Raw genomic sequence first — 17,330 nt, forward strand, 5'->3', positions numbered from 1 at the left:
AGATCATTTTATATACTGGGAGTTTTTGTTTGCGTAGGATGCTGGTACTGGGTGGCTCAGAGGGCTAAGAAGGGGTGCAGTGACCCAGGGTGCTTGGAACCTGGGATAGTGCAGGTTCCCATTAGCCTTATCTTCTTTTGAAATGTAAAAAACACTTTTGAAGTGCAAAAAGCATTTCTAACGGTGAGTCAGACATTAGGGATGTTTCATATTGATTACCAAGTGTAAAGGCCAGTTTGAATTGCATCTGGAACACTTGAATGCCACCCTTAAGTTGGCTGGGGAGGGAAGTGATGGCTCCCCATTTGTGATCTGAAGCCCGTGTGCTCCTCTGAGTGCCATTATAAAGAAAGGGAACTGGAGGATGTACGATTTCTAGAAAAGAGCATGCCTCTTTCGTCGCTTTCTTCCTTGCAAGTATATGTATTGATTTGCACATGCAGGACCATCTTAATTTAAGGTGCCAGGGCAGCAGGACACCAACTTGCTCAAAGCAAGTGACCAACTCTAGAAATTCTACCAGGCAGAAAAAATATTTAGCCCATAAGCTAATACAGTATAAAGCGTGAAAATATCAACCCCGTAAAAATTAAGTCAAGCACCTTCTAATAATAATTTGTCTTAAAACAGGGTCCTGCAACCTACATTAATTCTGCAATCCACCTTAACAGGCTCTTAAAATAACTTCACAGAGCAACATTTGACATCCTTCACTGTAGTATTTTTGTCAGCCTCTGTAGTCACCAATATAGGGTCTTAAAACAGAAGAGCATATCTCCAAAAATGAGCAAATATGTATGAGAATGTTACACAATTTTTTTAAATGCAGATATGCTACCTTTTGAAAGATTTTGCTGGCAAATACTATTGGTGACATGTTTCTTACTAGCTTTAATAGTGGCAAAATAAAATTATAGGTATGAAATTATTTTTAGAAATTAAAACTGCTGCTACTGGGCAACACTCTAAAGAGAGGATGGAAATATCATAATCTAATAATATTAACTAAATTGTTTTTATAGGGTTTTATTCTGTTTTGCCTTAGAAAAATTGCTAAGGCCCTTAATGAAAGTATGTTAAAAAACCTAAAAAGGAGAAGGTCTGTTTGGTATTGTCTAGTTGTCTTGCTTAAGGCACAGAAGAGTAATGCAGGACTGGACTTTTTCATTACTGAAATCAGTAAAAATGAAAGATTTTGACATTAATATTGATCATTGCAGAGAGGAAGACACTGCCTTAAGATCTGTTTGCATTATTGAGGCTGGTTTTCAGACTTCACATTTTAAACTTTGATTATTCTTTTCTCCTAAAACAAGAAAGCAAGCATATGTTCAGCCTACCTATTAATCTCCAGACAGCAACATTCAGTTTGGAACCAAAATCATCTTGCATACGAGCAGTGTGAGCTGAAAGTCAAAAGTGCTAAGCAGCTGGGCTTTTATTAGTCTCATCTTCATCAAGTGTACTCAGTTAAATTTGTACAGTCAGTGTTTTGGTTTAAATTGTCTGAAACATTTTTGCTGAGCTTTCTTCTACTGTGTTCCAAGCCAGAGCTGTGTTTGCCACAGCTCTGCACTCTTCTGTTCGGCATCTAAGTTTTATATATGTGGTGCAGCTTCCATTATACAGCTCTGGGTAGGATCAGCACAGAGATATGTGATCATTTTGTGCCCATGGGGCACATTTCACCCAAGGACTTCTGAGTCTCCCAATGGATGGCAATTAGGTGCAGAAAGATCTCTTTTTTTTACATTGAATTACCACTTGTGGGGACCAGGATCCCAGACTTTGGTATCTGCCAATTATGTCGGTGCTGGATTTAAACCACTTAAGAATAATCATTAATAAAATGAGAAGTTGTGAAAGGATCACGTGATAAAATGAGAATTGTCCTGCCTCCACATTGGAGATTCTCATATCATGTGCAATTGCAATTTTGTAACAAAGAGAAGGAAGCTTCCCAGAAGAGATACAGCCTAAGAAATTGGTTTAAAGAAATGTCAAATGTCAAAATCACCTAAGATAATGCAAGGGATTTCACTGCTATTGCTTGTAGATGGGATGTCTAAACCAGCAAACGGAGAATCTTATGTCTTGGAAGTCTGATTTTCAGGATTTTTGGACTCGGACTGTGTTAGAATGCCAGGCAACCTCAGGCTCTGTTTCATGGACATGTGTTCCCAGCTGTGCATATATGTACAAAGTTGCTATTTTACATTTCTAAAAAGTGAAATTAGGAATATTGTTACATACCCTAGGAGTTCAAAAGATATACACACACAAATAAATAAATAAAATAAACAAACTGAAATCATAGTGTAAAAATTGCATTTATCTGCTTGAGTTTTCTAGGATTACATTCTTAACTCTTTGTCACAAGTTTTAAAATTCAATCAGTGCAGACAAAAGTGTCCATCAGAGTTAGAGTCCATCAAGGGGTTGGGTTTAATTGGAGCATAGTGGTGTATCAATGGCAGAGAGAGCTGAGCCGAATAACTGGAGATCACCTATGTAATGTGATGTTTAAAGAGGGACAATGACAAATATGGAGTTTTTTCCTACAAATGTTAAAATTTTCTGGATATACTAATTTCTTCCCCCTGTTACCTACACATATATGAGTCAGAGTAGATTTGAGACGTTTTCAATGGTATTAATGATCATTTTCCCTTTTTTTGTTTGTTGGCTAACATGAATTTTAATTCAATATCAACCTGTTTGCTCTGTAGTCATTAAGGATTTATGTTTAGGAATTCTCACTTTCTAAATTTCTAGGGCTCAGATTCCAGCTCTGTTTCAGTTAGAGGTGTGCTGCCTTGACATGCTCATACCTCTGCCGTTAGGAAAGATGATGCTTGCCAGCAGTTTAAGATGAATGACATAGCTCTTTAGAAATAAATTACTGTCTGACTTCCTTCTTTTCATATATTCATATCCTGGCCAGACAACCCCACATCACATGAGGACACATTTCCATTAGTCATGCTGTCATGTTTCAGTTGTGGTCCAAACAATACCATGTATACTTCAGCTTTGCTGTTAGCTCTAAATATGAGTTGCCAAAACACTTGTTGTTGTCTCACCATTTGTAAAGTGGTTCTGCTGTTTAATTTCCCCTCAGAAGTGCTGTGAAAATGAATACAAGCTGGAAACATTTACAATGGATTTTAAACTTGTAAAGAAAGGGCCTAAACTTCTAAGTACTGTTTAACTGAGCTACCACTTTCTTTGTTCAGATGTAGATTTGAAGCATAATAAACATAATGATGACATGAAAAACAGAGAAATATGTTTTGAACCAATTTTTTAACAAACAGCTGCCAAACCTAAGTCTTCTCTGTTGGCAGACAGTAAAGAAGTGATTGTACTTTTTTCTTTTTTTAAATAAGGGAGCATTGAAAGTGCTGATTCTTTGACTGAATTCCAGCATGAGTAATTACATCCTACCATATTTAAATATCAATTAGATGTGGGGTTTTTTTTTGTTCATTTCCTGTTTCACACTGGTGGATAATGTTGCTGTGCCCTGCTGAACAGTAGCTACATTCACCCTAAAGTTGGCATTGTTTCTGTGGCAGACAAAGTGATATCTTTATTTCTTAAGGATGATTCTCTGAATGCTTCCACTCACACTAGTTTTACTCTGGGACAGCTTCAGTAGTGTCTGCTCTGACTTACAGCAGTGTAAGTATGTATGGGAATTATGATACAATAACAACTATATAAATACCAAATCATCAATTGTACTTCATACTGCAGGAAGTTGATAGATATAAAGCTGAATTATGTAAAATTCACTACTCAATATTAAAAAAAACCCTATCTTAGAATTAGTATTTTGCCTCTTTCTTTTTTTTTTGTCAAGTTAATCAGGATGAATTGTGAATATGGACTTTCCACTTAAACTAATTTACAGAACCTTAGGTATTTATACTGTGTACAGCAGTGGTGTCTGAATTATACTCAACAGTTACATCAAGTACTATTCAATAACTTTTTTCACTGAATATTATGCCAAATTTATTTGAGGGAAAAATATAAGATTCCAGGACCAAAAAACCTCCATATTTATTTCTGAGGGACATGGCTAAGAGCCCATGAGTGGTGAGAAAATTGAATTATTTTCATTTACTTGCAAGCCAACTTCATGCAATGCAGAAAGAAAAGCAGGTGAGAAGAGGACCATTTCAGTTTGGCTTTGATGGTATTCTGAGATGCTGAGTCCTCTAAACCCCAGGCTGAATAGAAATTCAAGATAACCTTGGAAATAGCCTTGCAGTATTATGCCCTTTTATTTGCCAGAATATAGGGTCTGATATTATAGTACTGACAAAAATAAGAAGGTTTCCAGATGGCTCTAAAAGAAGCTGGATGTGATACTTAAATGTCTTGCAGTCTTGCTTTAGCTGGATTTTGGTCCTTAAGAGTAAATTTTGAATATTAATCATAGGTTTGGGGTTCCACTGATGGGTGTCTGCTCAGCATGTTTCAGATGGTGCATCTACAGAATGGGGCTGATCTCAATACCTTTAGCATGAGCAGAAAATCCCTTAATTAAGGTGATACTGGCCTTAGCTTTCAAGTTAAATTGGGTGTTATATTTGTGCAGACATTTGGTCTCTCCTGGTTGCAGTGACTAACCAAGGTGGCCTGCACTGGAGTATCAGGGTCTTCTTTTATAAAATTGCAATTTTGAAGTAATGCTTTATGTTTGTGAAATAAGATAAAGAATCACTGGTGTACTGGCTCTGTAGAAATGGAAGGTTTCTTAGCTTAGACACCACCAAACTATCCTGAAAGATAGAACCAGATCCAACAACAAATTAAGGTTACTGCTGAAAGCTGCGCTGTTTGCCAAGCAGCAAGATGAGCCTCCATCTTTTTTCTCAGTACTCTTTTAATGGGCAGAAGAAATGTTGTTTCTTTTCCTGTCAGGCAATTTACATCCAAGATTCAAAAGAGGGAGTAGTGACTGGGTGACCTTGACTTGCATAGAACAAAGCTTCAAACAGAGTTAAACTGTTCCAAGTGAGCCTGGCTGGTCTTTTGAAAATACTCTTGTAGTGCTTTGGGTTACCCAGAGTCCACAGGCACAGATTTATTCTGCACTCTAATTGCAAATGCCTACATAAGGTGGCAATCTGAGAGATTTATAACTAATTGCAATGATTGAAGTGTTAATTCTGAAGTATCTCACTAACATATACCTTTTTCATGTTTCTATCTAGTAAGCAAGATGAATCTGTGAACAGGAACTTCAGTGCATATCAGTCTTGTTGACTAAAGCTCATGTATCAAGAGTTTGTTATGTGAGGAAAATTAGTTATTAGAATAATGGTTTTGAAGTTGCATACAGGGATGGCATCATTTGGATTAATGCATTAATTTAATATAAATTAAAATAGGGTTTAATATTACGGAAACAACGTTAGATGCACTAACAATCTGTACATGCAAATCTGTACATGCAATCCAGAGAGGCTCCTAATTTTGGACACCAAGAAGAGATGTTCCTGGCAGTTGTGGATGAATGTACATAGCCTGTGCATGTATAATTTTTCTGCTCACCTAATTCACACATGGGCATGTTTGAAAACAAACTCATATATCATTTTCCTTCATTTAGCAGAACTAAAGTGACTTGCATTGAAATGCCACTGAAGCCCAATTTCACTGGCAGACAGATCAGTATGCAAGCTGTCAACAAAAAGACTGATGTTGGTCATAAGTCCTATTATCTGACAGCCTTGATGTGGGCTTGAGTTGAGATACAGCTGTGATCAATGCTACTTAGCTGTACCATTACCTGATGGCTCATCCACACGTGGTAGAATAGAGACCAAATTATGCTGAAAAGCACTTATAAATGGGGTTGCTACCTGTGATGTGACACTGATAAACAAAGCATCATCTCTGGATGACACATTTGTTAGATGTACTTTAAGTACAGCACCCAGTGCAGCTGTAACAGTGCAGTGATGATTGTGCCAGAGCTTAGAACTGCACATGGCTAGTAAAGAGGCAGCTGTGTAATACACCTTCTAACATTACCTGTCATCCCAGCAATTCCAGTTGATTATTGAGATACTGACATTTTATTAGATGGTTGTGTATCACCTCTGCACAAGCACCCTCTAAGGTTTTGTATCCCAATTTCTAAGCTTATTGTTTTCTTATAAGTTATTACTACTGAGAGGAGGTTGTGCTGTATTACAACTGGCTGGCTCATAAATTCCCATGGCATGTGAAGATCTGAGCTTGCACTTCCCAAATGTTTTTCACACTACAACAAAATAAAAGTCTTTGAAATAGGCAAGAGACACGTGCACATGCTCTAAGCTGGCCAGAAGTGGTGTCTTCCCACAGGGTTGTTGGGGACCCCAGTTTTGTACCTGCTTTGACTTACATGGAGCAGAATCCCAGGTGAGCATCCTTATTCTCATAATATACCACTCTACAGAGTACCTTAACTCTGATTATAATGGAGAATTAATTTCTTCCTTCTCTTCTTCTTTGGACTGGACGGCAGCATCCCTCATGAGGCTATTAAATATTGCTATGATACCATGTATCAGGAGGATGTTGACACAAAAATGAACCTGTGAATGTCCTACTGCTAAAACTGCCTTATTTTGGTTTTATTTTGAAAAGAAGTATTAAATATGACCATTATGACAATAGTGAATTAATCTTAATTCTCTTTGTCTAACTTTCTACTTAAAAACTTCATTTTTTCAAACTACCTGCTGGGTTTTGTTAGCTGTTTTTTTTTTTGGGGGGGGGTTTTTTGTTTGTTTGTTTGTTTGTTTTTAAATAGATTGTGTTTCTAAGGCTAAAGCATGTTGGATGCCTGGAAGCATTTCTGTTTTCAGTGAGAACCTCTGTTAACATGATTCAATCATTTGTAAATGTAGACATGCAGTCAGCAAATTTGATAAGCCCAGAGATGAATTTAGATGCACAAAAATGGTGAAACAGCCTAATCCTTCCTACAGAAGATAATGTTTAAACAAATTTACTTCATTCAATGAAACACCTGGGCAAGCTTATTTAATATAGTCTTTGCATTCAATTATCCCCTCTGATGGGGCACTCGCCATATTTCAAAATATGATTATTTTCCTTGGTATTAATTATTTTAAGATCCTCAAAGGAAACCAGGAGTGAAATAAAAAGGGGGTCTTAATTAACCTGATCCACCAAAAGTGATCTTGCTGAAATAGAGAAGATGGGATATGGAACTGAAAATAAATAGTGCTTTAAAAAGCATGAATAATGAAGAATAGCTCTTAAAATCTGAAAAGAATTCTATATGAAGGAGTTGTTGCTAGGCATTAATATCAGAAAGGCACACTTCCACATAAAACTGTCTTATAGAGGAAAGATAGTAATGGAAAAAAATATTTCTGTGAAGAAATCAATATGCACAAAATTATTGGCAGAAGTCAAGGAGGTGCAAAATTATAATATACTCAGAGAATCATACAGCCCAGAGTCAGTGTCTTCAGTTCTTTTCTCATTTTGCTCTTGTGGAGATGGCATAAAGAAAGCTATTTCTTTTGGGAAGAATTTATTCCACAATATATTTCTGGCAAGTAATTTTACTAAAAGTGGTATCACTGCATAATACTATTACTCCTGTCCTTGCAAGAAGGAATACTGCCTGTGAAAACAGGAGACCCTGTTCTCCTCACCACAACTGGAACTGCAAATAGGAATGGGGTTTGGATGTTCTTATTCTAGGTAGCAAATCAACACGCTATGGCAATTTGTGCATGAGTAATTAAATCACCAGGGCTTTTTGCTTCATCATTACTACTTGAAAGGATATTTGCTATGTGGATTTGCACAGGACAAATGTAATTGTATGTATGTATCCTCTAAATGTTGCTTTGGCTGCCTAGGCACGAGCAAAAGGGCATTGTGCATGTTTTAGGCAACTATTCAGTGTTGTACTTTCAGGTTACTCTTGTTTAATCATTTAATGGTATTTTGCTACTTGAAAGTCTAAATGCAGTCTTGCAAAGATACTATTATATGTGCCTTAACCTTTGCAAGAAGCCAGACAGCACCTCATGCTATTGGCAGTAGATTTGCCTTGTATTCTACTCCTGCTATGAATTTTATGTTGCATGCTCTGTAGGTGTGAAAAGGGATCAAAATCAGTTTTACAACAGAAGTACCTTTAATTTCCAATCAAAGTGAAAGCAGTTACCAAATCATACTCCTTCATTTGGAAAACAAATTGAGCTGCTTTATGCCACTTGCAAAAGTAATTCAAAGTCAGCCCTCACAGTAGACAACAAGACTTGGTTTTCCCTTAGTATTTCAAAAGACATGAGGTTTATTTCACTTTTCTGTAGACACCCTGTATAGGTGCTTATAATGTCACTTTTTCATTATTGGTCATTCCAAGTCATCTGAAAATGCTTCATTGGGCTGAGTCTTGGTGTTGAAAGTGTGTGTTTTCTCTGGGAAACTTTTGAAATTATAGGAAATGTTTGTGAAATATTGGAAATTATGAGAGAAAAAATGTTTTCTGATCATCTATGTTTATGTTCTTTGCAACAGAAATATTTTCATTATTAAATTGAAAGATACTGCTATTTTGTCACAGAATTTTACTCAAGCCTTTCCCAGAAAGAGCATGGCAAGGAGCAAGTCCAGAGAAGAGCAGTCAATATGCTCAAAGGGCTGGGGTACCTTTTCTATAAAGCCAGGCTGAGAGCTGTGGCTATTCATGCTGAAGAAAAGAATGTTCTGGGAAGAATTTAGAGCACCTTCCAGTACCCAAAGGGACCACAGAAGAGCTGGAGAGGAACTTTTGACAAGATATGAGTAAATGTCTTCAAACTGAGAATAAATTTAGATCAGATATAAAGAAGAAATGCTTTACTGTGAGGGTGGTGACTAACACAGGTTGCCCAGAGAAGCTGTGGATGTCACATCCCTGAAAGTGTTCAAGGCCAGGCCGGATAAGGCTTTGAAGTGGAAGATGTGCCTGTTCATGACAGGGGTGTTGGAACCAGATGATTTTTAAGGCCCCTTCCAAACCAAGCCATTCTATGAGACCGTATTCCTCTCTGACAGGTGGCAGTGAGTTCAGTCCCTCAGTCCTCTCTCTGAAATCATCCTTTGAATATTGTGTCGTGATATTCACATATGGCACCTTTAAAGATAGAAGTGTATGGAAATCAGAGTCTGTAGGGTCTCAAAAGGGGTGGGAGCTCAGAGCTGTGCTGTCCTGGAAGCGGTGGCAGGGCCAGCAGATGTTGGGTGTGCCAGCAGACCGGGTGCTAAGGTGGGCTCCTTGTCCAACACACCGTGTGACGATCTGGTGGCTGGTCCTCTGCTGTTGGAGGCCTATGTCACTATGTGCCACATCCAGTCTTTCCTCAAACACCGAGGGATGAAAATTCCTCCTAATGTCCAACCTAAACCTCCCCCCGTGCAGCTTGAGAGTATGTTGTCTTGTCCTCTCCTGTCGCTGGGAGAAGAGGCCGACGCCCCCACCTGGCTCCAAACTCCTTTCAAGGAGTTGTAGAGGGTGATAAGGTCACCCCTGAGCCTCCTTTTCCCGCACCCCCGGCCCTGCCGGCGCACGGTGACCCGCTGGGGTCACGGACGGTCGGGGGGCTCCCACCCGCCGTGACACGGCACGGGGGGCGGCGGGACGGGGGAGGCCGGCGCTGAGGAGGAGGAGGAGGAGGAGGAGGAGGAGTGGGAACGGACTGAGAGGGTAAAAGCGAGAGGAGCGTGAAGGAGCAGGGCTGAAAGGGCAGCAAGCGGAGAGGAGCGGGAGCGGAGCGGGACGAGCTGCCCGAGCCGGGGCTGCCCTGCCGGGCCATGGCGCGGCGGGCCGGCGGCGGGCCGGGGCTGCGGCTGCTGCTGTGGCTGTGGCTGTGCGCGCTGTGCCCCGGCCCGGCCGCCGCCTGCAGCCCGCGCTGCCGGCACGGCGGGCTCTGCCTCGCCGACGGCTCCTGCCTCTGCTCCAAGGGCTACGAGGGCGAGCGCTGCCAGCACGGTAACGCGGGGCGGGACGCGCCGGTCCCGGGCGCTCCGAGCGCCGGCGGGATGGGCACAAGCGCTGCGTTCGCTCTCTCTCGTGCCAGCCCTCCGGCGAGAAATCCCTGCGGGAAGGGCTGAGGAGATCGGGTTTGGATCTGGTGTGAGAGGCGGGTGGTGGGGTGCCGGGGAGGACCTAAAGATGGAGAGGTGGAAGAAGAGGTAACGTTAAGGCACCCTTTGGTAAGGTGAGGCAGTGATAGCACACTGATGGAGCGCAGCCAAAAGCCAGCATGAAGACCTCACGATAGTAAGCCGACCCTGCTGTCAGAAATGGCTGTGGGTCATCTCTCTCTGTGGAGAGAGCTTTTTGCCATTTGTATGTTGGGTAAGAGGCCACTCGCTGGACAGGCTTTGGTGTTTTATTCCTCCTACTGTTTTAACTGCACACTTAAATACTTCCCTGGAAGTATTTAAGGAATCACAGAATCAGTCAGGTTGGAAGGGACCAGAAGGTCATCTGGTCCAGCATCCCTGCCCAAGCAGAGTCATCCTAGAGTGCAATGCACAGGATTGCATCCAAGTGGTTCTTGAATGCATTCTAAGCCACAGCAACATTTCATTAATATCTCTAGATGCAATTAGCCAGGACTAGTCACTGACAAAAACATCAAAAGAGTGTGTAGAAAGTAGGTTATTTTCTGGATTTCTTTTTATTTGGAATGCACTATGCTTGTAAAAGTACTGTTGTTTCCTGCCTGGATGTTACCTGATGCACAGAGTCATTTGTACATCTCATTTCCACAGTAGGAGGTGTAAAGCTAGGGTAGAGTCTGTTCCTGTTGGTTTCCATGGAGAGACAAAGTATTTTTTGAAAATGCCACCTAATATGCAAAAGTAAACATTGTGAAGAGGAGTTTTAGTTTAAACCCTGTTCAATGTTACACATTAAACTTCTAATTTTCTTGTTTAAAAGTTTAATTGTAGAGCCTGTGGCTATTAAATGCTGAAAAATCACTCAGTGTCAGGAGTTCCTTTGCTTTGCAAGTTGTCCTATGTGAAGAGGTGATAAAATTGTACAATATTTGTTCTAATTCTCAATGTTCTTCATTTGAAACATGATTGTTTTACTTTTTTTAAACTCTGAAATGAGATGCTGAAAATTTCATTCAGCACTGTAATTGTTCATGGAGTGTTGTTTCATTTTAAGGCTGAGGCTAGCAGGTGGTGACAAATGATGTATAGCTAATGAGCTGAGTAGTGTAGATTAAAAACTATGCTGTATGAATTGTTTCAAAAACTGTTGGTTTCTAGACATTTTGGGGTTTAGGGGTGAAATATTGGTGGAGAGGCAGATCAGTTCTTCAACTAGAGAGGCAAACTGTCTGGAATTGTTAAGAAAACCACTGAATCCTTGTGCTCGTAAGGTCATCAATGTAGAAAAAAAAAATGGATAAATTGAACTTCATCCCTTGTTCTGTCAAAAAAGCCAAACTGAAAACTATGTGAAATAACACAGAAACAGAATTTTTCTTAAATTGGGAGCTCTTGCATGGCACTTCCAAAGAAATGAGAGCATCTGGTAGAAGTTACAGAGAGCTGAGCACTGGCTCATTCATACACCTCTGTCCTTCCTTTGCCTGCTAGTACTCACTCTGTGGGTACTAATGTGAAAAGTCTTCTATTCTTCAATTGGGTTTCTTGAAAGTGCAATAAGTCTATAAGGACAAAATCAGGATGGTGTTACTCATTGTTCATCTTTTTCATACTTTTTACCCATCCAGTCAAAGAATAATTAGAGAGCTCATCTCACACCAGCAGCTAACTCAGATGAGACTCCCAGAAACAGATGGGTTTCTAAAACCTGTGTGTGAATAAGCAAATGTTTTCTTAGATAGAAGGGCTGATTCAAAGTAGCAAAGAGTCTACATGATAGGTAATTCATTTGCAATGTGAATGGATTTATTCAGAATTTTGGAAAATTGAGATTTTTATTCATACCTTATCAAACTTGTCCAAGCTGTCAGCAATGAAAAAGTTGCAGAATTTGTGATGATCATAGATGCTTTTCTCCCAACAGATTATTAGAATTGTAAGAAAAGTTACATTTATCTTGGATGCTTGCTAAACAAACACTGTATATTTCAGAAAGGTTTCTGAAAAGCCAGCTGAAACAAAAAAAGGGAAAAAAAGAGTGTGGGGGAGAAAGAAATCCTGACTTACTTCTGGAGACATTTTAGAGAAGAGGTATAAGGAACAGAGCATGTTGTTTTTCTGAAGATGAACATAGGAATCCAGTAAAAAGTCTGATATTTCATCTTAAGAATCACGTGATGCCTCTCAAGTTGCAACATCTTTTTATTGAAAAATTTCTTCTTTTCACCTGTTCTCTGTTATTTCTCCAGTTATCAAAAGCTTTTTTGGCAGTCCAGCTGTGTTCCTGTTTAATATGGGTCTTTCTTCTTCCTATTCTGTCCAGGCCCAAAACATTCCTTAGTTTTGAGTGCTTAAAAGCTTAGTGTGGTGGAGTGCTCCCCATGCAGGGAAATTATTTCACCTTATCAACAATGTAAGGTGACATGGCAGATATATCTTAGAAAATATTAAGACAAACTGATGAAAATGTAATAATGTGCAAATTTCTTATGTATTTAAGTAGAAACTTTAGTAAGATTCACCAATATTTATCCATCCTTTCTTTGTTGTCTGTCTTACAGCTACATGTTATCCAAAATGCAAAAATGGGGGAGAGTGCCTCCGACCTGGAAAATGCAGATGTCCTCCTGGATATGGGGGTAGATATTGTCATAAAGGTAAGACCCAAGGAAGTGGTAGCTTGGAAAGACAAGGAGTTTGGAAACAGACTAAATTAATTTAGGATGCCTCAAGTCCTGGTTCTAACACACTTTGAAATAATGACCTTAATTCTGTAAATCTTTGACCTTACTATCAAGACATGCATGGCTTAGAGGATCTGCATGCTTGCAGGAGGATTGGATGGAGTACACGTACTGAAACGTGTTGTGAGAATCTGAGTGAGTTTTTTGCCTTGGAAAATACCCTTTTTATGTGCTATGTAAATATTCCATTTAGCTCTATAACAGATTCTTTCTAAATAATTTATTGAGATATATAGATACATATTTCTGCATTAAGTGGTTGAAACTTTTATGTAGTATCTGCAAGATGGTAAGATTGAGGGCCAGTCACTGAGGATGTGTGTGGCAATGTATTGTTGAGAGGTAATGGGAGATGACAGAGAAGGAGTAGCAAAGACCAATTTGGTGGGTTTGTGAAGTCTATTGAATACATGCATGGACTGGAAAAGGCAATCCAAGAAAACACTGCTGTACATGTACAAATTTGTGTGTGGTGTGGGGCAATTACAGAATCTCACAAAATCGCAGACTGGGCGAGATGGGAAGGGACCTCTGCAGGTCATGATTTCCAAGCTCCCTGCTCAAGCAGGGCTACCTAGAGCCAGCTGCTGAAGGCCATGTCTTCATGGCTTTTGAATATCTTCAAGGACAGAGACTCAACAATTCCCAGGGCAATCTGTACCAGCTAATGGTCACCCTCTCTGTGAAGACCTGCTGATGATTTTCATGTCCTTAATGTGGCTGGATTGGGTTTCCAGAGTCAGTCCTTGTATTACCTCTCTAGGAGCTGAGGTGAGGCAGATCAGCCTGTAGTTCCCTGGGTCCATCTTGCCCTTCTAGAAGACTGAAGTAATATTTGCTTTCATACAGTCCTCATACACTTCTCTCTGTCACCATGATGTATCAAATGCAATCAATATTAAATACATTAACTTACATTGTGTGACAAAGTAATATGCAAACAAACATTGAAAAGCTTTTCCAGCTGTGCATGGACACAGCATGCAAGGACACTTGCATGTCCTTGCATGTTCAGTATTTGTGCCAAAAATCTGTTAGCTGAAATTGTGCTCAATACTTGTGGTTGAACAAGAGATTTGGATATTTTACCTACAAATTATCAAGCAGACATCCAAACTATCCATCTTTACAGTGAAGGATAGTTGTTTTTCTTCAATACAGTGAAGGTGGTATAGAAAATACATTCATGCTTGTGAAAGGAAGCATTTGATTGTACAGAACAGTGATTGTGCTCTCCACAGTTGATGCCAATCATTTGTCTGGCATAAATAACACTTCATTAATGCGGTGTTCAGGGCTTTGATGTTTAGAACAATTCTGAAATGAGGAGACTAACTCAAGTACTTGGCCTTTGGGAAGGCACTGCTTAACTTGACTATAGTCATACTTTCATTTGTCAAAGCAATATCCTCTTCTCTTCATCTTGTTACATGTAGGTCCTGTCAGGTAAGGAAATATGTGAATCCTTCACCATATATTATTAGCTTACCAACTGTGATTTGGCAAGTTTGATGCGAATATGCATTTTAGTAGTTCCTGTGGTGTAGCTGATAAACAGTGGTGTTACTGGTGAGAAGTAGAGCACTGCCTTGCCCTGAACAGTGGAAATTTTAGTTTTTGCAGATATGGTAAAACAAGTAATTGATGCCAGATGACCTGTTTAAAGACAATTATTTGAAGTCTTATGCTGCTTCTGAAATGCCTGGTGTATGCTGTTTTCCACAGTAAGCTGTGAAGGAGGCTGTCAGAATGGTGGGGAATGCATCTCTGTCAATGGAGTCGTGAAGTGCCTGTGTGCTTCTGGCTGGACAGGGTCAAGATGCCAGGAAGGTGCGTGTCTACGTTCATGCAACTATTTATATTAATTCTAAAACTACAGTCACGAAACCATTTAAAATATATTAAGGGGCTAATAAGTATGAAAATGTCATTGCATTACTACAGAAATGAGTGACCTAGTAAATATTATGGATACTTACACAGATAAAATAGTGTGAAAATATTTTGCATCCAAGTGTACAACTTTTCACACTTAAACCAAGATTCATAACACAGTACCTATATTTTTTTCCATTTCCATGGTCCTGGAAATGTTTTTGGAGTTATACCAGTTGAATATCTGGCCTAGAAGAAAATGTGCTTTGCCATTTTGACTTGTATCATCCTGAATCTTTCATTCTGTCAGGATTCTTTTACATCAGTTTTATAAATCCTGCTGACTTACCCATTCTTTTTCTTGTAGCAATTTGTCCTCAAGGTTGTCGAAATAATGGAGCTTGTGTGGCTCCTGGGATTTGTAGCTGTCCAGCTGGATGGGTCGGTAGAGCATGTCACTTAGGTAAATGACTTCTGACATTTTTCATTTATCCTTTCCTCTGCTTGTTTGATTTACCAATCAAAGTGTTCAAATCTTCAGGGCCTAACAACGCTTCCAGGGAAAGTATCTTAGAATAGTAACTGAGCGCTGCTTCCACAAACTGGGGCTCTTACAAGTATGTATAGGGAGTAGATGGCTGTTCAATTCGGTCAGAAACACATAACTTTTTCACTTTGAAAGAGATTCAGATTTTGGTTGTCACCAAATTAATTACTTGGTGTGTTTCATTGGTATTTCTGAAACGTCTGTAAACTGAGACCCCAGTATAAGGAACTGAAAATTACAGAAGTACTGTTGCTAATGGTGTGGGTTAGAAGCTTCATTAAATTTTACAGACATGTATAATTGAAATTTGCTTCTCACTTTGAGGATAAATTGATAGAATCAACTCCATGTGTTCTTAGAACTCTGAAAGCTGCCTGTAATCAGGATTAGTACTGACACTCTTGCTGAACAACCACTTCCATTTTCACAAACTTTTGATTCACAAAAGCAGGTGATTATAAAGTCTTTAATCTTTGCTTCTTGGGCCTTGTATGCTTGTAACAGCACTGCCCTGATGCTAAAGGCAATAATCCTGAGACTACAAAAGGCAAGGGTTTATTTTCTTGCTCTCTGGGAGTCTGAAAACACCCTCGTGCAAACATTGGTTTTGAAGTGGATATTGTGGGTGCAGGGTCCCCGGATTAAGTCCACTGCATCAGATATTTTCTCATGGCTGTGGGCATGGCTGTGGCACTAAATCAGCTAGTGTTAGTTCTTCTACAATATATATGGTCAAGCAAACATTAACAAGTCATATTTTGATATTCCCACTGACCATCAAAATGGGTTTATATTCATCAGTGTATTGAGATAGAGGGTGATATTAAAAGCCAAGTGTGGGAGTTGCAGAGAACTTATAGAATGCTTAGCTCCCTGCAGCTGCAGTAATGGCAGAAATGTTCAGGTTCTTAATGACAAAATAATCAGTTCCCAAACTAACTAGATCTGCATCAAGTTTGACTTCTTCTGGTGTACATATTCATACATAAATTGCAGCCCCTGGCTTGTCAGCTGAGCTGGTGTGTAGCTGAAGCTGTGCCCAGTCAGCCCTCCTCTGCTCTTGTGGGGGAAGAGGAGTGCAGTATATGAGATACTGCTAGGATGAGGTGACTGTTTCCTCATGGGTGTGGATCCAAGCACTGGCTTGAATAAGTTTCAGCAGGAATGTTTACTGTTTTCCCACTTTTATGGGGGCATCCATCTCAAAAAAAGCCTGTGCCTTAAAGAACAGAAATTATAGTATTTTAAAAGGCAAATGGAGCATGAATAAGACTAGACGTACTGTGCCTGTATTCCAGTGAAGGCACAATGCCATAAATTGAGAGACACTGCTTTTCAATTCTTCTATTATGCTTTTATTTATACTGCCCCAGTGCAGTCACCAGGGAACAATTCTGGTACCGCAGTGAGACAAAAAGAAAAATGATGCTGTGTTGTGCTCAAGACATGCTGTGTATCTGGTGTCTCATTTCAGCTGTATGTAAACTGCCCTGCCAGCACGGAGGGAAATGCATCGCTCCAAATGTGTGTAGATGTCGACTGCCATATTCTGGGCCACAGTGTACAAAAAAAAGGAAGGAATGAAGCAACTTCAGCCAAGATAAGCTGCATTTTTTTTATGTGACTATACAGAGAGGAAGTCTGCAGCAGTGGGGGAAATAAACATGGTAACTTGATTTCAGACAGCTTTTTGTCCTCACTATACTAAGTGCATGCTTTTCTATATGAAAGGAAGGTATTGCTGATTGTAAGAAAGTTGTTACAAATATCCAACTGTGCACAGTGTATGACACCTTTTCTCCTCATTTTTTCTTTATAAGCAAAAGTATTATGCTTGGTTGATACAGCTGACCTTGAAATAAAATTTTCCTCAAATCAAGTCAGAATAGATCTATGCTCTTCTTTTTGATTTTTTTCCCCTTTGACCAGACTTACTGTGTTATAAAACTATATTTTTTAAAAGCACATGAAACAAAAAGCCCTCAATTCACATAACCAGAAGT

General features: G+C 39.6%; 1 protein-coding gene across 1 annotated transcript; it reads left to right on the forward strand.

Annotated features, from left to right (window-relative positions):
- The first annotated feature begins 9,830 nt into the window (after positions 1-9,830).
- LOC128813601 (von Willebrand factor D and EGF domain-containing protein-like) lies at positions 9,831-17,206 on the forward strand. The gene is made up of 5 exons (XM_053988870.1): positions 9,831-10,024; positions 12,723-12,818; positions 14,631-14,735; positions 15,148-15,243; positions 16,802-17,206. Exons 1-5 carry the CDS (start codon positions 9,847-9,849, stop codon positions 16,909-16,911), a joined length of 585 nt encoding a protein of 194 aa, XP_053844845.1. The 5' UTR covers positions 9,831-9,846; the 3' UTR covers positions 16,912-17,206.
- The last annotated feature ends 124 nt before the right edge of the window (positions 17,207-17,330 follow it).

Source organism: Vidua macroura, chromosome 1, assembly GCF_024509145.1.
Source record: "Vidua macroura isolate BioBank_ID:100142 chromosome 1, ASM2450914v1, whole genome shotgun sequence".
NCBI classification, from domain to species: Eukaryota; Metazoa; Chordata; class Aves; order Passeriformes; family Viduidae; genus Vidua; species Vidua macroura.